Source organism: Carcharhinus amblyrhynchos, chromosome 1 (assembly GCF_965287045.1).
Source record: "Carcharhinus amblyrhynchos chromosome 1, sCarAmb.v2.hapA, whole genome shotgun sequence".
Lineage (NCBI taxonomy): Eukaryota > Metazoa > Chordata > Chondrichthyes > Carcharhiniformes > Carcharhinidae > Carcharhinus > Carcharhinus amblyrhynchos.
The window spans coordinates 181,433,403-181,456,551 of NC_137324.1; the positions used below are offsets into that span (position 1 = coordinate 181,433,403).

The 23,149-nt window shown below is 44.8% G+C and overlaps 1 protein-coding gene across 1 annotated transcript; it reads left to right on the forward strand.

Annotated features, from left to right (window-relative positions):
- The first annotated feature begins 4,680 nt into the window (after positions 1 to 4,680).
- Positions 4,681 to 16,040, forward strand: smim19 (small integral membrane protein 19). The gene is made up of 3 exons (XM_080196470.1): positions 4,681 to 4,876; positions 5,593 to 5,717; positions 14,426 to 16,040. The coding sequence occupies exons 1-3, from the start codon at positions 4,749 to 4,751 to the stop codon at positions 14,482 to 14,484; spliced, it is 312 nt and encodes a 103-aa protein (XP_080052596.1). The 5' UTR covers positions 4,681 to 4,748; the 3' UTR covers positions 14,485 to 16,040.
- Positions 16,041 to 23,149: the final 7,109 nt, after the last annotated feature.

Here is a 23,149-nt window from a genome sequence, read left to right on the forward strand (position 1 = left end):
GAATCTCAGAGGAAAACGGCTTATTTCTTGACAGATTCAGTTTCCATTTTAGACAAAGCAAGAGATACAGAGAAAGCAACCTTTCTCTAAAGATTCCAAAAAGCAGACTGCGTCAAGTTCTCTGTGAATGCCCAGCTGCACCCAGTCATGTGACCTTATCTCTCAATCCAGTTTAATCAAGCCCTACTCTGCAACATCCCAGGGGAAAACACAAAATAACAGAACCCTGCATTACTTCCGATTAAAAAGAAACACTGTAGTAAATATGATCAATTATGCTGTAGCAGGGACAATAGTGCTACTGTATATGAACAGAACAGCTCTGATTATAAAAACAAACTATTACAACAGATCCTATGCAAAATATATAACAAATATATTTCTTAAAGACACAGCACCATCACATGGAAGAACTAATAATAGGGAAAACTCATAGGCTTTGCATTCAGAATAAAATTAATGAGCTAACAGCTCAAACAAAGACAAAGAGATATGATTTGGTGGCGATTACAGACACATGGATACAAGGAGACCAGGTCAGGAAGTTGAATATCCAAGGATATTCAGTGTTTGGGAGGGATAAGTTACTCACCTTAGGGAATCGAATCAAATCACTTTAAAAGTTATTCACCTTAGAGAATCAACCTCATTGTTGCTTGACAGCACAGCAGAGAGGGAGCGATTCGTGAGAGTAAGCCTCATTGATTTTTTAACTAACTTTTTTAGTTTTTTTTATTTTAAACCAGAATAAGGTTGCAGGGAGGCCTGGGTAGGTGTTTTTTTTTCTCCCCCCATAAATTGGAATGGTGAGGAACTCGAACTGCAGCTCGAGGACCTTCGTCTCGTTAGAGAGAATGAGGAGGTGATTGACAGGAGCTACCAGCAAGTGGTCACTCTGGGGCAACGGGAGGAAGGCAAGTGGGTAACGGTTAGGAAGGGGAAAGCTCATGTGATGGAAAGCATGCCAGTGGATGTCCCCCTTCATAATAAGTACTCCTGTGTGAGTACTGCTGGGGGCGACAGCAGTGGCCAGGTCTCTGGAGCTGAGTCTGACCCAGTAGTTCAAAAAAAGTAAGGAAAAGAGGAAGAAGGCAGTGTTAATAGGGGACTCCATAGTGAGGGGGTCAGGCGGGCATTTTTGCGGACGCAGACGGGAGTCGCGGATGGTGGTTTGCCTCTGTGGTGCTGGAATCCAGGATGTCTCTGGACGCTTCCCAGACATCCTGAAAGGGGAGGGTGAGGAGCCGGAGGTCGTAGTACATACAGGTACCGCTGACATAGGCAGGAAGAGGGAAGCAGTCATGAAAAGGGATTATAGGGAATTAGGTAGACAGATGAGAAAGAGGAATGCGAAGATAGTAATCTCGGGATTGCTGCCCGTGCCGCGGGAGAGTTAGACCAGGAATGGAATGAGGTGGAGGGTGAATGCGTGGCTGAGGGACAGGAGCAGGGGGCAGGGATTCCGGTTCCTGGATCATTGGGACCTCTTTAGGGGCAGGTGTGACCTGTATAATAAAGACGGGTGGCACTTGAATCCCAGGGGAACCAATATCTTGGCAGAAGGTTGGCTAGGGGCACTGGGGGGGCTTTAAACTAGAAAGGTTGGGGGGAGGGAATTGAGGGGAGGTGACTGAGAACGAGGAGGTTAGCTCCCAAGTAGAGAAGGACTGTAGACAGTAATGAGAGGGAGGTTAGACGGGTGATGGAGAAGGGAAGCACCCAGACTGAGGATCTGAGGTGTGTCTATTTTAACGCCAGGAGTGTAGTGAATAAAGTGGATGAGCTTAGGGTGTGGATTGCTGCTTGGGAATGTGATGTGGAGGCCATTACAGAGACTTGGATGTCTCAGGGGCAGGACTGGGTACTTCAGGTGCCGCAATTTAGATGCTTCAGGAAGGATGGGGGGGGGTGCAAAAGAGGTGGGGGGGGAGAGTGGCACTGTTGATCAGGGACAGTGTCATGGCTGTAGAGAAGGTGGATGCCATGGAGGGACTGTCTATGGAGCCTCTGTGGGTGAAAGTTAGGAACAGCAAGGGGTCAATAACTTTGCTGGGTGTTTTCTATAGGCCGCCCAATAGTGACAGGGAAGTTGAGGTGCAGATAGGGAAACAGATCCTAGAGAGATGTAGAAATAACAGCGTTGTCAAGATGGGAGACTTTAATTTCCCAAACATCGACTGGAATATCCCTAGGGTAAGGGGTTTGGATGGGGAGGAGTTTGTTAGGTGTTAGGAGGGTTTCCTGACACAGCACGTGGATAAGCCTACGAAAAGAGAGGCCGTACTTGACCTGGTGCTGGCTAATGAACTTGGACAGGTGTCGTCGGATCTCTCAGTGGGAAAGCATCTCAGGGATGGAGATCATAATTCTATCTCCTTCACAATAGCATTGGAAAAAGATAGGATCAGGCAGGCTAGGAAGGTGTTTGTCTGGAGTAAGGGGAAATATAAGAACATAACATAAGAAATAGGAGCAGGAGTAGGCCATCCAGCCCTTCGAGCCTGCCCCGCCATTCAATAAGATCATGGCTGATCTGTCGTATCTCAGTTCCACATTCCCGCCCTCTCCCCATAACCCTTAATCCCCTCGCTTATCAAAAACCCATCAACCCGCGTCTTAAAAATATATATCTCAATGAGATCTCCCCTCGTTCTTCTAAACTCTAACGAGTACAAGCCTAGTTTATTCAGCCTCTCCTCGTAGCTCAACCCCCTCAACTCCGGTATCAGCCCAGTAAACCTCCTCTGCACTCCCTCCAAGGCCAAAATATCCTTGCGTAAGCGCGACAACCAAAACTGCACACAGTACTCCAACTGCAGCCTCACCAATGCCCTATACAGCTGCAGCAAGACCTCCCTACTTTTATATTCAATCCCCCTCGCTATGAAGGCCAGCATCCCATTAGCCTTCCTGACCACCTGCTACACCTGCAGGCTGGGTTTTTGCGACTCATGCACAAGGACCTCGAGGTCCCTCTGCACCGTCGCCTGCTACAGTTTTTCGCCACGTAAGTAATAGTCCTTCCTACCAAAGTGGACCACCTCACACTTGCCAACATTAAATTCCATTTGCCATTTCCTGGCCCATTCGCCCAGCCTATCTAGATCCTTCTGCAGACTCTCCACACCCTCCGCGCAATTTGCCGTTCCACCAATCTTGGTGTCATCAGCAAATTTCGACACCATACACTCGGTTCCCTCCTCCAGATCATCTATATAAATGGTAAATAGCTGAGGCCCCAGCACCGACCCCTGGGGCACTCCACTAGTCACCAACCGCCAATCCGAATAGCACCCATTAACCCCCACTCTCTGTCTCCGGAAGATAATTGGACAAGTAAACTGGAAGGAGTGTTCTTGGGGAAAAGTACTGAAGGAAGGTGGTGGATTTTCAAGGAATGTTTGTCTGGAGCTCTGCACGACAACGTACCAATGAGACAGGGAGGTTTTGGTAGGTTGCAGGAACCATGGTGCACGAAGATTGTGATGAATCTAGTCAGGAAGAAAAGAAAGGCGTATAAAAGGTTCAGAGAGCTAAGAGATGAAGGATCTAGAGGAATATACGGTTTGTAGAAAGGAGCTTAGAAAGGAAATTAGGAGATCCAGAAGGAGTCATGAGAACGCAGGTAAGATTAAGGAGAACCCCAAGTTCTACAAATATGTGAAGAGTAAAAGGATGAGAAGTGAAGGGGTTGGACCTATAAAAGGTGAAGGGGGAAAAGTCTGTGTGGAAGCGGAAGAAATGGCAGAGGTGCTTAATGAGTACTTTGCCTTGGTTCGGTGGTTAACACCTGAGCCCAACTTTTATGACAACTTACAGAAGGTTCGGTGGAAAGTGATCTGGGATGTTGTACTACAGGTTTGTGGCAGACTGAAAAGATTGAGTATGTGGATATTAAGAAAGAGGATGTGTTGGAACTTTTAATTTCTATCAAGATAGATAAGTTGCTGGGACCGGATGGGATGTACCCCAGGTTACTGTGGGAGGTGAGGGAAGAGATTGCAGAGCTCCTGGCGATGATCTTTGCGTCGTCGATGGAGACGGGAGAGGTACTGGAGGATTGCGGACGTGGTTCCTATTTTCAAGAAAGGGAACAGGGATAGCCCGGGAAATTACCAACCGGTGAGTCTGACCTCAGTGGTTGGTAAGTTGATGGAAAGGATTCTGAGGGACAGGATTTATGAGCATTTAGAGAAGTTTGGAATGATCAGAAATAGTCAGCACGGCTTTGTCAAGGGCAGGGCGTGCCTTACGAGCCTAGGTGAGTTCTTTGAAAATGTGACTGAACACATTGACGAAGGAAGAGCGGTGGATGTGGTTTACATGGACTTCAGCAAGTCATTTGATAAGGTCCCCCATGCAAGACTTCTTGAGAAGGTTAGAGGGCATTGGTTGTGGATGGGTCTTTTTCTGCATGGTGGTCGGTCATCAGTGGAGTGCCCCAGGGATCTGTTCTAGGACCCTTGCTGTTTGTCATTTTCATAAATGACCTGGATGAGGAGGTGAAAGGCCCAGGGAGTTAGAGTTGTCCCGCAGGCGGACTCCAAGGCAGGGCAGCTCAGCACCTCCTCCTCAGTAGCAGGAAGCACCTCTTCTAAATGTCAGCCACATTCCCCATCCATCAACCAGGAACAACGCTGTGACCCTCTAAACCTTGACCTTTCAACCCGGACGTTCAAACTGCTGGAAGTTCCGGTACGTTCACCATCTGACTGAGGAAGCAGTGCCGGGCCTGGGCCAATCCAGGAATGGCTGCAGCTGAAGCGGGGGCTGGGGTAGGGATGGACTACACGGTACATGAGGCTTGGAACGATGCGACCAACATTTATCTCATCGCCATTCTGGTCAGCTTCGGCCTCCTGGTCTATGCGCGCAAGTGAGTAACCGGAACTGACCCTCCCTGAGCCCCGCCCACAGACCAATCCGAACCCCAAAAAGACTCACTCCCCACTTTACCCCGCCGCCCCCTCGCCCCCCATCCTATGCAGTGTGTGCCTATCTGTGTGTATATACTGTGGACAGCCTGGCTGCAGAGTTTCAGGCGCTATTTAACATGGCCGTACGAATCCCACGCCCCCCTCCTCCCCTCCTCTCGCCCCCCCCTCCCCTCCTCTCGCCCCCCCCTCCCCTCCTCTCGCCCCCCCCTCCCCTCCTCTCGCCCCCCCCTCCCCTCCTCTCGCCCCCCCCTCCCCTCCTCTCGCCCCCCCCCTCCCCTCCTTCGCCCCCCCCTCCCCTCCTCTCGCCCCCCCCCCCCTCCCCTCCTCGCCCCCCCCCTCCCCTCCTCTCGCCCCCCCCTCCCCTCCTCTCGGCCCCCCCCTCCCCTCCTCTCGCCCCCCCCCTCCCCTCCTCTCGCCCCCCCCCTCCCCTCCTCTCGCCCCCCCCCCTCCCCTCCTCTCCCCCTCCCCCTCCCCTCCTCTCGCCCCCCCCTCCCCTCCTCTCGCCCCCCCCCCTCCCCTCCCCTCGCCCCCCCCCCCTCCCCTCCTCTCGCCCCCCCCCTCCCCTCCTCTCGCCCCCCCCTCCTCTCCTCTCGCCCCCCCGCACCCAACCCCCCACCCCCCACTTCATAAAGTTAACCTAATGTTTTAATGTTAGAAATAAAAGAAAGATCATGCGGATATTTACTGTGCCTCCGGCTGCTGATCTAACACCTGAGCCCAACTTTTATGACAACTTACAGAAGGTTCGCTTACGCCAACAGTTAGAAATGTACTACAGTGGTAAGTATGTTCAGCACTGATTTGCTAAAAGTATTAGAATTTTGAAATGTAAAGTTTCAAGTGTTTGTGTGGTACAACGAGAAAATATTAACTAATCTTATTGTGTGGGGTTCTTTAGGAAATCAGAATCAGAATACTACAATGCATAGGAGGCTTTTTGGCCCACCGAGTCTGCATCAAAACATGAAAGTAAAAGTTTATTTATTAGTCACAAGTAAGGCTCACATTAATTCTCCGGTACCTGATCGGGTCAGTGCACCTGACCACGTCTTTCAGACTGTGGGAGGGAACAGGAGCACCCAGAGGAAACCCACGCAGACACGAAGAGAACATGCAAACTCCACACAGTGACCCAAGGCAAGAATCAAACCCAGGTCCCTGGCGCTGTGAGGCAGCAGTGCTAACCACTGTGCCACCATGCTGCACAAGCCCATTTAATCCCACTGGCCAGCACTTGGCTCACAGTCTTGAATGTTATGGCGTGCCAAGTACTCATCCAGGTATTTTTTAATGGATGTGAAGCATCCTGCCTCCACCACCTTCCCAGGCAGCGCATTCTAGACAATCACCACTCTGAGTAAATAAATTTTTCCTCAAATACCTCCTAAACCTCCCATCCCTCACTTTTAACTTGCGTACCCTCATAACTGATCCTTCAAGTAAGGGGAACAGCTGCTCCCTATCCACCCTGTACATGTCCCTCATAATCTTGAAGACCTCAATCAGGTCACCCCGTCAGTCTTCTCTGCTCCAACTAAAACAACCCAAGGCCATCTAACCTCTCTCTATTTCCTAAATGTTCCATCTCAGGCAAAGTGTTCCATCTTGGTGAACGTCCTCTGCACCTTCTCCACTGCTTCACATCCTTCCTATAATGTGGTGACCAGAACTGCACACAGTACTCCAGCTGTGGCCTCACCAAAGTTCTCTACATCTCCAACATGACCTTTTTGCTTTTGCACTCTATATCCTATTTGACGAAGGCAACTGTGCCATATGCCTAGCAACGTAGATGTCCCTTTCTTATTCCAAAACTCTACGTACAAAGCTTCATTCGATGCCCCCTCCAAGGTATCATCTCTCCTTACTGCAGTAACTGCCTTCTTAACTAATAATGCAATGCCTCCTCCTCTTACCCCCTACTCTATCTTGCCTGAAGATTCTATATTGGCAATCAGACTCGTCACTCAACCACAAATTTGTGATGGTTATTATATTATAATTATATGTTAATCCTTGCCCTTAACTCACCTGTTTTACCTTTGATATTCCAGGAATTAAAGTAAAGGTCTGACAGCTTTGTTTTATGCTCTTGAAACTTACTACCACTGTATTCCCTCTGACCTTCCTGCCTGCTGGTACACTCCTGCGACCTTGAAACCTTATTCATGACCTCACTACTCTCAACCTCCTGTACACCGGAGCTACAATTCAGGTTCCCAGCCCCCTGCTGAATTAGTTCAAACCCTCCCGAAGAGCATTAGCAAATTTCCCCCCCAGGATATTGGTACCTCTCTGGTTCAGGTGTAGACCATCCCATTTGCAGAGGTCCCACCTACCCCAGAATTTGTTTCAATGCAAGGGGCCTGACGGGCAAGGCAGATGAATTCAGGGCATGTATGGGTACATGGGACTGGGATATTATAACTATTGCTGAAACATGGCTAAGGGAAGGACAAGATTGGCAGCTCAATATCCCAGGGTACAGATGCTAAAGGAAAAATAGAACAGGAAGTAAGAGAGGAAGGGGAGTTGTGTTTTTGATTCAGGAGAACATCACGGCAGTACTGAGAGGGGATATATCCAAGGGTTTGTCCACTGAGTCTATATGGGTAACACTGAGAAATAAGAGGGGGGAGATCACTTTGATAGGATTGTACTACAGGCCCCCAAATAGCCAGTGGGAAATTGAGGAACAAATATGTGAGGAAATTACAGATAACTCCCAGAAAAATAGGGTGGTAATAGTCGGGGACTTTAACTTTCCCAACATGGACTGGGACAGCCATAGTATTAGGGACTTGGATGGAGAGAAATTTATTGAGTGTATTCAGGAGGAATTTCTCATTCAGTATGTGGATCGCCCAATGAGAGAGGTGCAAAACTTGACCTCCTCCTGGGAAATAAGGAAAGGCAAGTGACAGAAATGTTAGTGAGGGATCACTTTGGGACCAGTGACCATAATTCCATTAGTTTTAAGACAGCTATGGAGGATGATATGTCTGCCCAAAAGTTAAAATTCAAAATTGAGACAAGGAACTTTCAAAAGTTGATTGGGAGAGTCTGTTGGCAGGCGAAGGGATGTCTGGTGAGTGAGAAGCTTTCAAAATTGTGTTAACCACGGTTCAGGAAAAGCACATTCCTCTTCGAGTGAAGGGCAAGACTAGTAGAAGTAGGGAACCTTGGATGACTTGGGATATTGAGGCCCTGGTCAAAAAGAAGGAGGAGGCATATGACAAGCATAGGCAGTTGGAATCAAATGGATCCCTTGAAGAGTATAGAGGTTGTCGGAGTAGAGTTAAGAGAGAAATCAGGAGGGCAAAAAGAGGACATGAGATTACTTTGGCAGAGAAGGCAAAGGAAAATCCAAAGAGCTTCCACAAATACATAAAGGGCAAAAGAGTAACGAGGGAAAGAGTAGGGCCTCTTAAGTATCAACAAGGTCACCTATATGTGGATCCACAAGAGATGGGTGAGATCCTATGTGAATATTTCTCATCAGTATTTGCTGTTGAGAAAACATGGATGTTTGGGAACTTGGGGAAATAAATATTGATGTCTTGAGGAGTGTACATATTACAGAGAAGGAGGTGCTGGAAGTCTTAAAGTACGTCAGGGTAGATAAATCCCCGGGGACCTGATGACGCGAGGCTGGGAAGAAATTGCAGACCTTCGAGCAGAGATAGTTGAATCACTCACAACAACAGGTGAGGTGCCTGAAGATTGGAAAGTGGCAAATGTTGTGCATTTGTTTAAGAAGGCCTGCAGGGAAAAGACTGAGAACTACAGGCTGGTGAGTCTAACGTCTGTAGTGAATAAGTTAAGAACATAAGAAATAGGATCAGGAGTAGCCCATCTAGCCCTTCGAGCCTGCCCCGCCATTCAATGAGATCATGGCTGATCTGAAGTGGATCAGTTCCACTTTCCCGCTTTCTCCCCATAACCCTTAATTCCCTTGTCTATCAAAAACCTATCTACCCGTGACTTAAATATATTTAGCGAGGTAGCCTCCACCACTTCAACGGGCAGAGAATTCCAGAGATTCACCACCCTTTGAGTGAAGAAGTTCCTCCTCAACTCTGATCTAAACTGCACCCCCCTTATCTTGAGGCTGTGTCCTCTAGTCCTGCTATTCTTTCTAAGCGGGAAGAATCTCTCTACCTCTACCGTATCCATCCCCTTCATTATCTTATACATCTCTATAAGATCCCCCCTCATCCTTCTAAACTCCAACGAGTACAGACCCAGTCTATTTAGTCTCTCTTCATAGTCCAACCCCCTCATCTCCATTATCAGCCTAGTGAACCTCCTCTGCACTCCCTCCAAGGCCAATATATCCTTCCGCAAGTGCGCACAGTACTCCAGCTGCGGCCTCACCAGTACCCTGTACAGTTGCAGCAAGACCTCCCTACTTTTATATTCTATCCCCCTCGCTATAAAGGCTAACATTCCATTTGCCTTCTTGATCACCTGCTGCATCTGCAGACTGGGTTTTTGCGACTCGTGCACAAGGACCCCCAGGTCCCTCTGCACTGTAGCATGCTGCAGCTTTTTGCCTTTTAAATAATAATCTCTCCTACTATTATTCCTGCCAAAGTGGATAACCTCACACTTGCTAACATTGTACTCCATCTGCCAGGTCCTCGCCCACTCGCTTAGCCTATCCAGATCCCTCTGCAGACTTTCCACCCTCCACGTAATTTGCTTTACCACTCATCTTCGTGTCATCAGCAAATTATGTCACCCTACACTCAGCCCCCTCCTCCAGATCATCTATATAAATGGTAAATAGTTGAGGCCCCAGCACCGATCCCTGCGGCACTCCAATAGTCACCAACCGCCAATCAGAATAGCACCCATTGATACCAACTCTCTGCCTCCTATTAGACAGCCAATCCTCTAGCCACGCTAACACCTTATCCCTAACTCCGTGCACCCTAACCTTCTGTAGCAACCTTTTATGAGGCACCTTATCAAACGCCTTTTGGAAATCTAAAAACACCACATCCACCGGTTCCCCTCTGTCTACTGCACTAGTCACATCCTCATAGAAATCCAATAAATTCGTCAAACACGACTTCCCTTTAACGAATCCGTGCTGCGTCTGCTTAATCAAACTATTGTTTTCTAGGTGCCTCGCTATTTCTTCTTTGATGACGGATTCCAGCATTTTTCCAACTACTGACGTTAAACTAACCGGCCTATAATTCCCTGCCTTTTGTCTGCTACCTTTTTTAAACAGCAGCGTAACATTAGCCGTTTTCTAATCTTCCGGCACTTCCCCGGAATCCAGTGAATTTTGGTAAATAATTACTAAGGCGTCCGCTATCACCTCTGTCATTTCCTTCAGAACCCTGGGATGCATTCCATCCGGTCCTGGGGACTTGTCCACCTTCAGTCCCATTAGTCTATCAAGCACTACCTCTCTAGTGACAGTAATCGCATTCAGGCCCTCAACTCCTCCCATCCTTCTATCTTTAAGATCCGGCAAACTATTCGTGTCCTCCTCCGTGAAGACCGAGGCAAAAAACTTATTTAAAGCCTCAGCCATTTCCTCATCTCCCACCACTAAATCCCCCCTCTCATCCTCTAAGGGTCCAACATTCACTCTAGCCAGCCTTCTCTTCTTTATATATTTGTAAAAACTTTTACTGTCCTTTTTTATATTTAGTGCTAGTTTAGCTTCATAGTCTACCTTTCCTTTCTTTATCACCTTCTTAGTCATTCTTTGTTGATTTTTAAATCTTTCCCAATCTTCTAATCGCCCACTACTTTTAGCCACTCTGAACGCATCAGCTTTTAATTTAATACTCTCCTTCATTTCCTTAGATAACCACGGCTGGTTATCCCTTCTCCTACATTCCTTCTTTACCATCGGAATATATTTCTGCTGAGCACCGAAAAAGATCTCCTTAAAAATCCTCGATTGTTCCTCAGCCGTCCTACCAACCAATCTGCGCCCCCAATCTACATTCGCCAATTCCTCTCTCATCCTATCGTACTCCCCTCTGTTCAAACAGAGGACACAGGTTCGGGACCCTATTTTCTCATCCTCCATCTGCATCAAAAATTCAACCATACTATGATCACTCGTCCCAAGAGGATCCCTCACAAGAAGATCCCTAATTGTACCCGCCTCGTTACACAACACCAGATCTAAGATAGCTCGCTCCCTCATAGGTTCCGTCACATACTGTTCAAGGAAACTATCCCGACAGCATTCCAAGAACTCTTTCTAAAGCTCATCGCGTCCGACTTGGGTCATCCAATCAATATGCAGATTAAAATCCCCCTTAATTATCGCCATTCCGTTTCTGCGCACATCATTTATTTGCTTGTTTATAGCCTGCCCCACCTCTTAGTTATTATTTGGGGGCCTATAGACCACACCCACCAGCGTCTTCCTCCCCTTACTGTTCCTTATCTCCACCCACAACGATTCTACGTTTTGCTCTTTGGAGCCTATATCTTCCCTTACTACCGCCCTGATATTATCCTTAATTAACAGAGCTACCCCTCCCCCTTTTTCCTCCCGTCTATCCTTCCTAAACACTTGATACCCCTAGACATTCAGCTCCCAGTCCCTGTCACCCTGCAACCACGTTTCTGTAGTGGCCACTAGATCATATCCATTTGTGCTGATGTGTGACATCAGCTCATTCACCTTGTTCCGAATGCTTTGTGCATTCAGGTAAAGTGTCTTTATACCAGCCTTTATCTGGACCTTATTTGAAGGAACGCTACTAACCTCTCTCATGCCCCCTACTCCTTTTATTATTGGGACATCCTCAACATTTTCCCGCGCCCGTGCCCTCTCCTTTACTTTAGATTTTGTAATTTCTCCCACCCCTGCACCCCTACAGTTGTTCGAAGGTATTCTGAGAGATAGGATCTATAGGCATTTAGAGATGCAAGGACTGATTAAGGACTGTCAGCATGGCTTTGTGAGTGGAATATCATGTCTCACAAATTTGATTGAGTTTTTTGAAGAGGTAACCAAGATGGTAGGTGAGGGCATTGCAGTCGATGTTGTGTAAATGGACTTTAGCAAGGCCTTTGACAAGGTACTGCATGGTAGGTTATTGCATAATGTTAACTCTCATAGGACCCAGGGTGTGGTAGCCAATTGGATACAAAATTGTCTTGAAGACAGAGGGTGGTTGTAGCAGGTTGTTTTTCAAACTCAAGGCCTTTGACCTGCGATGTGCCTCACGGATCGGTGCTGGGTCCACTGTTTTTTATCATTTTATATTAATGATTTGGATGAGAATATAGGAGGCCTGGTTAGTAAGTTTGCAGATGTCACTAAGATTGATGGCGTCGTGGACAGTGAAGAAGGTTATCTTGGATTGCAACGGGGTCTTGATCAATTGGGCCAATGGGCCGATGAATGGCAGATGGAGTTTACTTCAGATAAATGTGGGGTGATGCATTTCAGTAGATCAAATCTTGGCAGGAGAGTTATAAAGCAAAGAGATCTAGGGGTACAGGTTCATAGCTCCTCGAAAGTGGAGTCAAGGTGGTAAAGAAGGTATTTGGCATTATTAGTTTCATTAGTCAGAACATTGAATACAGGAGGTGGGATGTCTTGTTGAAGTTGTACAAGACATTAGTAAGGTCAAACTTGGAATACTGTGTATAGTTCTGCTCACCCCATTATAGAAAGGATATTATTAAACTGGAAAGAGTGGAGAAAAGATTGACTAGGATGCTACCAAGACTTGATGGTTTGAGTTATAAGGAGAGATTGGATAAACTGGCTCCTTTTTCCATCAAGCATAAGAGGCTTAGGGGCCTCCTAAGGATCTGACAGAGGTCTATAAAATAATGAGGAGCATAGGTCAGCTGGATAGTCAACATCTTTTCTCAAAGATAAGGGGGTCTAAAACTAGAGGGCATAGGTTTAAGGTGAGAGGGGAGAGACACAAAAGGGTCCAAAGAGGTAATTGTTTCACACAGAGGGTGGTGATGTCTGGAACAAGTTGCCAGAGGTAGTAGTCGAGGCAGGTACAATTTTGTCTTTAAAAATCATTTAGACAGTTAGCTTCATGGTTAGAAACTGGGCGGCATGGACAAGTTAGGCCGAAAGACCTGTTCCATGCTGTAAACCTCTGACTCAATGATATCAAGATTGGATAATTATGGGTTTGCATCAGGATAAAAAAGATTAAAAAATGGATAATGTCAAAGTTTGCAAAAATGCAGCTGCATCAGTGCTTGGATTACATGGCCCGAAATCTATCTTTGAAATGAATTCAAATTTTCAAATTGCCATTGGATTCTGAATTCGTCATTCTGCTGAGTCCTAGTGATTCCCTGTTACCCCAATCTAGGCTTGCTGAGGCCAATTGAAGTGACCTCTATTCCTGTCTTAGTTGAGTTCAGTTCCAACCACAAGTAAGGTTCTATCTTGGGCCTTTCTTATCTCTTATTGCTGAGCTGAGTTATTGGTAATGGTGATTTTCTGTTTAAAATGTACATCACTGTTCCTGTATATTACTGCTCAAGGAGATCTGTAAAAAAACTAACAACTAAGTGTCACTCAAACTTGTGGATCTTTGGAATTCCCTACCTCAAAGATGTATTTGGTGCTGGGATAGACAAACTTTTGCTGTCTCAGGGAATCGAGAGATAATGGGGGGGGGGGGGGGGGGGATGGCGGTGGTGTTGGGGGGTGGGAGGGAAGAAGGTGGACTTATAGATCAGCCAAGATCATATTGCATGGACAAGCAGGCTTGATAGGCCTTATGACCTTCTCCTGTTTTCTATTTCTTATGGTCCACAATTTCTGTTTAATGTTTTAGGATTAAAATTGAAGTTCAAATCCTCAAACAGTTTTTCTCGCGTGTATATAGCCATCTGCTATCAATGCATATTCTGACTGCTTTGTTGAGCTGGTTGTAATGAAGTGAATTTCTGATTTTAGGTTTGAATAAGGTTGTGGTGAGACATTCAAATGTTTTTTTAAAACATTTTGGATTCTTTCATTGGAAATTCAACATTAATTGTAAAATTAGATCACACTGGCATGTAACTTCAAAAAGTTGAATTTCTGTCTAAAGTATTTTGATTTATCTGCTAATCTTGGCTTCCAAATATTATAACATTATTTTGGTTGTTATTTTGTCCTGGAAATATATTGTTATTTGGGATTTTGTAAATTAAGCTTGCCTCTTTAAAAATTAGAACATAGATATTAGTTCCAAGTCTTTGTTCTGTTGGGTGTTAATTGACATATTCTGACTGGTTATTCTTGGCATTTTCCTGCATCTCCATTAGCTCAGTGAATTTACAACAGAAGTGACCACTACAGAGGGTCTTGGGTCAGTGAGCAGTAACCTGCCAAATTCACTCATGTGGTTGCTACAGTTGTATTTTGAATTTGGAAGCAAATACTAAATTTAATTTTACTTGGCTAACATTTTTTTAAAATAGTAACACATTTTACTCAAATCCATCTTGACTGATATTGTTTTGTGTTGTTTCAGCACGAAAGTATGAGCAGCAACAAGGACAGGCAGATAGTGTGCAGCTTACAATGGACTGAAAACTGCATGGTATCACAAAGCCACTATTGATACTTCAGTAGAAATGACAAACTTAAACACCGTTGTACAGAAGAGGTGTGAAATTAAAGCAGAAAATGTTGGAATTTGGAACTTAATACTCACTTATAAGAAAATGCAAGAGAATCGGGATGGCTGCTATCTTTTTCAAAATATTACCTTGTTTTTCCATTGCATCAAAATCTCCAAATCATCTGTTTCAAAAAAAAAATCGACACGTGTCAATAAAATATGATGAGAAGGAGGCAAGATCTCAAGTGCACTTGAGCGTTTGCATGGCTGCTTTACTGATCTTTTGATGTTAACAAAAAAGTTAGTAATTAAGTATTATGAGCAGACACAGACCATACAGCTCCTCAAGGCTGCTTCATCATTCAATGCAATCAATACAGAGCTTCTTCTTCAAAGCCACTTTCCTTCCCATACCCCAGATCCCTTGATTCTCAGATCAAGAACCATCAATCTGAATCTTAAATATACTCAATGATGGAGTGGCCACAACCGTCTGGGATAGATGTTACAGGTCCATAGGTGCATACGTTGGATAGAATAACTTTCAATGGATTGACATTGGAATGAAAGGACATGTTAGCTTTCAGTTGAGAGGAATCTCAAACAGTTTTATATTAAGATTTAACAAAACATCTCTAATTCTATCCATGGAGTTTTATAATAAGGGTCTTATTTTTGTTGGAATACAATGTAACTTTGTCTTATTCATTGTTCATGTGAAGATTCTCATTGTTAATTTATGCTTGAAAATTAACTTTTTAAAATTGTAATTGGATTTTTTTGAACAGAACTGTTGAACCAGGATGTTATTGAAGTGGAAAGAAATAAAGTTACTGAATATGGAATTTGAAAATAATTGTAAATGTTACAATTATTCTTAATGCTTAAAATATTTCTTTGCTATTTTTGTTCCTCTGTTGTGTGAAATGAAAATCTGGGTAATGTTAAAGGCAAAATACTGCGGATGCTGGAATCTAAAACAAAAAGCAGAGTCAGACCTACTGAGTTTTTGTATCTGGGTAATGTTGTTGTACTCAATAACCTTGACACCATCTAAGTTAAGCTCCCTTGTGCTCTAATTGTTTTTTCAGCTAGGATCACTGGATTGTGAGCAAAAATGAGAAATTTACCTAAGTTTATGTTTACTGCCCTGAAGTCCACTGTAGAGCCTCCCAAATGCTGCACTGATAGCAACTGACTAATTCAAATCACATCAGAGATTCTGATTTGTGTGGTCGAGTACGGCATTATCTGGTATATTTACAAAATGAGATATTGGAAAGCCTTTTGTTTTAAAACAGAAATACTAAATACATGATGGTGAAGCTATGTTTATGCCGATAAACTTTTCTTAATTTACTTCATAATTTACTTCAGACTTCACAGCTAACCGAAAGCAGGAGTTTGCTCTATGTAGTCATCCATTTATTACATTTAAACCAGTGTTGATTAGACTGGATCAGAGTATATGCTTTCCTTGTGAAATGCTGACAAATGTGATTATTAATAAAGAATTTCCAAAGTTGTGATGTGGAATTGCCTTAAAAATATATCTGTGCTCTTTTATTTAAGTCGACTTGTTTATTCTTTCTGGCTTCCACAATGGGCACAATTCTTTGTCAATGTGGATAGTGACGTCGTTGATTCTAAGACCCAGGGTTCTGTATCTCAATAAAGGTAACTATAATGGTATGAGGCATGAATTGGCCATTTTGAGCTGGGAAACATTACTTAAAGGAATGACAGTGACAGACAATGGCAAGCATTTAAAGAACAAATAGTGAATCCAGAAGTTGTTTATTTCTGTTTGGCGCAAGAGTGGATAGGGAATTGTGGCTTACAAGGGAAATTAGAGATTGTATGTTTCTTCCTCGAATCTGATACTAATTGGCAAGCGAAAGCAATAGTCCTGAGGATTGAACATAGAACATTACAGCGCAGAACAGGCCTTTCGGCCCACGATGTTGCGCCGACCAGTTAAAAAGCAATGACCCTCTAACCTAAACCAAACCCTTTCCATCCATAAACCTATCCACAGATCTCTTAAATGCCCCCAAACTAGGCGCATTTACAACTGCAGCAGGCAGGGCATTCCAATCCCTCACAACCCTCTGGGTAAAGAACCTACCTCTGACATCCGTCCTATAACTACCAACCCTTAATTTAAAGCTATGCCCCCTCGTGCTAGCTTTCTCCATCCGAGGAAAAAGGCTATCACTGTCCACCCTATCTAAACCTCTAATCATCTTATATGTTTCAATAAGGTCCCCTCTTAGCCGCCTTCTTTCTAACGAAAACAACCCCAAATCCCTCAGTCTCTCCTCATAGGACCTCCCCTCCATACCAGGCAACATCCTGGTAAACCTCCTCTGCACCCTCTCCAAAGCCTCCACATCCTTCCTATAATGTGGGGACCAGAACTGCACACAATACTCCAAGTGCAGATGCATCAGAGTTTTGTACAGTTGCAACATGACGCTGCGGCTCCTAAATTCAATCCCCCTACCAATAAACGCCAAGACACCATATGCCATCCTAACAGCCCTATCTACTTGATTCCCAACTTTCAGGGATCTATGTACACATACACCAAGATCCCTCTGTTCATCCACACTATTCAGAGTCCTACCATTAGCCCTATACGGATTAGTAAATTTGCTGATGACACCAAAGTCGGAAGTGTGGTAGATTGTGAGGAAGGGTGTCATAGTTTGCAGGAAGACTTAGACAGGTTGCAGAGCTGGGCCGAGAGGTGGCGGATGGAGTTTAATGCGGAGAAGTGTGAGGTAATTCACTTTGGTAGGAATAACAGATGTGTTGAGTATAGGGCTAACGGGAGGACTTTGAATAGTGTGGATGAACAGAGGGATCTAGGTGTATGTGTACATAGATCCCTGAAAGTTGGGAATCAAGTAGATAAGGTGGTTAAGAAGGCATACGGTGTCTTGGCGTTTATTGGTAGGGGGATTGAATTTAGGAGTCGCAGCGTCATGTTGCAACTGTACACAACTCTGGTGCGGCCGCACTTGGAGCACTGTGTGCAGTTCTGGTCCCCACATTACAGGAAGGATGTGGAGGCTTTGGAGAGGGTGCAGAGGAGGTTTACCAGGATGTTGCCTGGTATGGAGGGGAGGTCCTATGAGGAGAGACTGAGGGATTTGGGGTTGTTTTCGCTGGAAAGAAGGCGGCTAAGAGGGGATCTTATTGAAACATATAAGATGATTAGAGGTTTAGATAGGGTGGATAGTGATAGCCTTTTTCCTCGGATGGAGAAAGCTAGCACGAGGGGGCATGGCTTTAAATTAAGGGGGGGTAGTTATAGGACGGATGTCAGGGGTAGGTTCTTTACCCAGAGGGTGGTGAGGGATTGGAATGCCCTGCCTGCTGCGGTTGTAAATGCGCCTAGTTTGGGGGCGTTTAAGAGGTCCGTGGATAGGTTTATGGACGAAAAGGGATTGGTTTAGGTTAGTGGGCATTGTTTTTTTAACTGGTCGGCGCAACATCGTGGGCCGAAGGGCCTGTTCTGCGCTGTAATGTTCTATGTTCTATGTTCTATACTCCACACATCTGTTATTCCTGCCAAAGTGAATTACCTCACACTTTTCTACATTAAACTCCATCCACCACCTCTCGGCCCAGCTCTGCAACTTGTCCATAAGAACATAAGAAATAGGGGCAGGAGTAGGCCATCTAGCCCTTCGAGCCTGCCCTGCCATTCAATAAGATCATGGCTGATCTGTTGTGGCTCAGTTCCACTTTCCCGCCCTCTCCCCATAACCCTTAATCCCCTCTCTTATCAAGAACCCATCAACCCGCTTCTTAAAAATATTTAGCGAGGCAGCCTCCACCACTTCAACGGGCAGAGAATTCCAGAGATTCACCACCCTTTGAGTGAAGAAGTTCCTCCTCAACTCTGTTCTAAACCGCCTCCCCTTTATCTTGAGGCTGTGCCCCCTAGTCCTACTGTCTTTTTTGAGCGGGAAGAGTCTCTCCACCTCTATCCTATCCATCCCATTCATCATCTTATACGTCTCAATGAGATCTCCCCTCATTCTTCTAAACTCTAACGAGTACAAGCCTAGTTTATTCAGCCTCTCCTCATAGCTCAATCCCCTCAACTCCGGTATCAGCCTAGTAAACCTCCTCTGCACTCCCTCCAGGGCCAAAATATCCTTGCGCAGGTGCGGCGCCCAAAACTGCACACAGTACTCCAGCTGCGGCCTCACCAATGCCCTATACAGCTGCAGCAAGACCTCCCTACTTTTATATTCAATCCCCCTCGCTATGAAGGCCAGCATCCCATTCGCCTTCCTGACCACCTGCTGCACCTGCAAGCTGGGTTTTTGCGACTCATGCACAAGGACCCCGAGGTCCCTCTGCACCGTCACCTGCTGCAGTTTTTCGCCCCGTAAGTAATAGTCCTTCCTACCATTCTTCCTACCAAAGTGGACCACCTCACACTTGCCAACATTAAATTCCATTTGCCAGTTCCTGGCCCATTCGCCCAGCCTATCTAGATCCTTCTGCAGACTCTCCACACCCTCCGCACAATTTGCCTTTCCCCCAATCTTGGTGTCATCAGCAAATTTCGACACCCTGCACTCGGTTCCCTCCTCCAGATCATCTATATAAATGGTAAATAGCTGAGTCTCCCTGTAAACTAAGACACCCTTTCTCACTATCTACCACACCTCCGACTTTGGTGTCATCAGCAAATTTACTAATCCACCCAACTATACCCTCATCCAGATCATTTATAAAAATTACAAACAGCAGTGGCCCCAAAACAGATCCCTGAGGCACACCACTCGTAACTGAACTCCATGCCGAATACTTACCATCAACCACCACCCTCTGTCTCCTATCCGCCAGCCAATTCCTGATCCAATTACCTAAATCACCCTCAATCCCATTTTCTGCAGAAGCCTTCCATGGTGAACCTTATCAAACACCTTACTAAAGTCCATATATACCACGTCAACTGCCTTACCCCCATCCACCTCTTTGGTCACTTTCTCAAAAAACTCAATAAGGTTAGTAAGGCACGACCTACCCTCCACAAAACCATGCTGACTATCTCCAATCAATTCATTACTCTCCAAATAACTATAAATCCTATCCCTAATAATTTTTTCTAAAACCTTACCCACAACAGAAGTAAGACTCACCGGTCTATAATTCCCGGGAAAGTCTCTGTTCCCCTTCTTAAACAATGGGACAACATTCGCTATCCTCCAATCCTCTGGCACTATACCTGTGACCAACGACGACTTGAAGATCAGAGCCAGAGGCTCTGCAATCGCCTCTCTTGCCTCCCAGAGAATCCTAGGGTAAATCCCGTCCGGCCCAGGGGACTTATCTATTTTCAAACCCTCAAGAATATCTAGCACATCCTACTTACCAACTTCAATACTGTCCAGTTTACAACCCTGTAACCCAGTGTTCTCCACAGCTACATTTATGTCTCCCTGTGTGAACACCGAAGAGAAATATTGGTTCAATGCCTCTCCAACCTCTTCCGGCTCCACACACAAATTCCCACTGCTGTCTCTAACTGGCCCCAATCTTGCCCTAACCAACCTTCTGTTCTTAACATATCTATAGAACACCTTAGGATTCTCCTTACTCCTATCAGCCAAAGTCTTCTCATGTCCTCTTTTAGCCCTTCTTAACTCATTCTTTAACTCCCTCCTAGCCACTCTAAAGCTTTCTAGTGCACTACCTGAGCCCTCAAGTCTCATCCGGACATAAGCCTCCTTTTTCTTTTTAACCAGCGAACCAACTTTCTTAGTGCACCACGGTTCCCTAGCTCTACCAATTCCTCCTTGCCTGACAGGGACATACATATCAAGGACTCGCAGTAGCTGCTCCTTGGGAACAGTTTAAAATTCAGCAAAGGAGGACCAAAGGATTGATTAAGAAGGACATAACAGAGTATGAAAGTAAGCTGGCAGGGAACATAAAAACTGACTGTAAAAGTCTGTATAGATATGTAAAGAGCAAAAGATTGATGAAAATTAACATAGGCCCCTTACATCAGAAATGGGAGAATTCATAACGGCAAATAAAGAAATGGCTGAGGAATTAAATTTGTACTTTATTCATGTTTTCCTTTGTGAAGATGTGTCAGAAGTGCCGAAAGAAACACGTCTTAGGAGCTAGAGGAAATCAGCATTAGTAGAAAAATAGCTTTGGACAAATTTGGACAGTCAGAAGCTTTTTTTCCCAGGGTGGAAGAGTCAATTACTAGGGGACATAGGTTTAAGGTGCAAGGGGCAAGGTTTAATGGAGATATTACAAGGCAAGTTTTTTTTTACATAGACGGTGGTGGGTGCCTGGAACTTGCTGCAGGGAGAGGTAGTGGAAGCAGATACGATAGTGACTTTTAAGGGGTGTCTTGACAAACACATGAATAAGATAGGAGTAGAGGGATATGGTCTCCAGAAGGGTAGGGGATTTTAGTTCAGTTGGGCAATATGGTTGGTGTCGGCTTGAAGGGCCTGTTCCTGTGCTATAATTTGGTTAAATTGATGGGATTTAAGATGGACAAATCTCCAGATCCTTATAATCTTCATCCCAGAGTATTTAAGGAAGTGGCCCTGGAAATAATTAAAGTTAAAAGTTTATTCATTAGTCACAAGTAGGCATACATTAACACTGCAACGTTACTGTGAAAATCCTCTAGACACCACACTCTGGTGTCTGTTCGGGTACACTGAAGGAGAATTTAGCATGGCCAATCCACCTAAATAGTAGATCCGTTGGTTATTTTCCAAAATTCTTTGGAGTGTGGAATAGTCCCTACAGATTGGAGGCTAGCTAATTAATGTAAGCCTACTATTCAAGTAAAGAGGTACAGAAAAAATAGGGAACTATAGACCACTGACCCAGTTAGTGCTGAGGAAGTTGCTAGAGTCTATCAAGGATTTTATAACTTAGCATTTGGAAGGCAGTAGTATACTCAGACAAAGTTAGTATGGATTTACAAAAGGGAAATCAGGCTCAACGAATATAGGGGTAGGGATGTTTTGCTGCAATTGTATAGGGCATTGGTGAGACCACCCCTGGAGTATTGTGTGCAATTTTGATGTCTTTATCTGAGGAAGGATGTCTTTGTAATAGAGGGAGTACAACAAAGGCTTACCAACCTGATTCCTGGGGTGGCAGGTCTGTCATATGAGAAGAGACTAGGTAGATTATCATATTCACTGACGTTTAGGAGGGTGAGAGGGGATCCCACAGAAACTTGTACAATTTTAAGAGGGTTAGACAGGATAAATTCAGAATGCATGTTCCCGATGGTGGGGGAGTCCAGAACTCAGGGTCATAGTTTGAGCATAGGCGATAAACTTTTTAGAACTGAGATGAGGAGAAATTTCTTCAACCCAAAGTGTGGTGAATGTATCAAATTCACGACTACAGAATGTAGTTGAGGCCAAAACGTTATCTGATTTCAAGAAGAAATTAGATATAGCTCTTGGGGCTAAAGGGATCAAGATATTGACTTCAGTGATCAGCCATGATCAAAATGAATGATGGAGTAGGCTCGAAGGACTGAATGACCTATTCCAGCCACTAGTTTCTATGAAAGTATATGAAATCTTACCCAAAAAGATCCCACATATCATAAAAATTTGAAAATGAGTGTTTAACTCTGGCTTTTTACGCTAGTTTGACTTTGCAATCTTCCCATTTTGGTTCGGAGTTTCAAGCTGATAGGATAGGAAGAAGCCTAAGCTCGCCATGTTAAGGACACAATCCATTAGATGTATTTGCGGAATAATTCAGCAAAGTTGTACTTTTGTTAATTTTCTATCTTTTTACATCATGAGAATCCCTGTAACGGTTGCATCATTTACAGGTAATGAAAATATTGCCACATAAATATTTTAACCTTTACGTATATTGGGACAATCAAATTGCAAAAAATGGTCTGAGAGATGAGTTTGTAGAATGTTTTTATGACAGTATCTTGGAACAGGAACTGAGTGGTTGAAGGACCAATTTGCAGCTGTTCCAGTAAATTTGCTCCACTCCAGTAAGAGTTTTGGGATGACGGGCTAGAGCGCTAATATGATTTGATTTATTATTGTCACATGTTTTAGTACACAGTGAAAAGTATTGTTTCTTACATGCTATACAGACAAAACATAATGTTCACAGAGATGGAGACAAGAGTGCAGAATGTAGTGTTGCAATTATAGCTAGGGTGTTCTTGAGTTTTTGTATCTTTTTCCCAATGGAAGAACGTGGAAGAGAGAATATCCAGGGTGCAGGAGGTCCTTAATTCTGCTGGTTGCTTTTTGGAGGCAGCCAGAAGTGTAGACAGAATTAACGGATAGGAGGCTGGTTTGCCTGATGGACTGGGCTTTGTTCAGGACCCTTTGTAGTTCCTTGCGGTCTTGGGCAGAGCAGGAGCCATACCAAGCTGCCATGAAGATGGAGAAGTGTTGATGCAATGACATACCCACTCTGCCACCATCTCCTCTTCAAATATTAATCATAAAGATTGTTGATTCCAAATTATCATTTGACGTCAGGAAAAAAATCGCCAGGCAGCAAATGGAGGGCCCGGCCTGGAGGGGGCGGTGGCGGCGGAGGGCCCAGGTTTTATTGCCGCTGATGGGAGCCTGG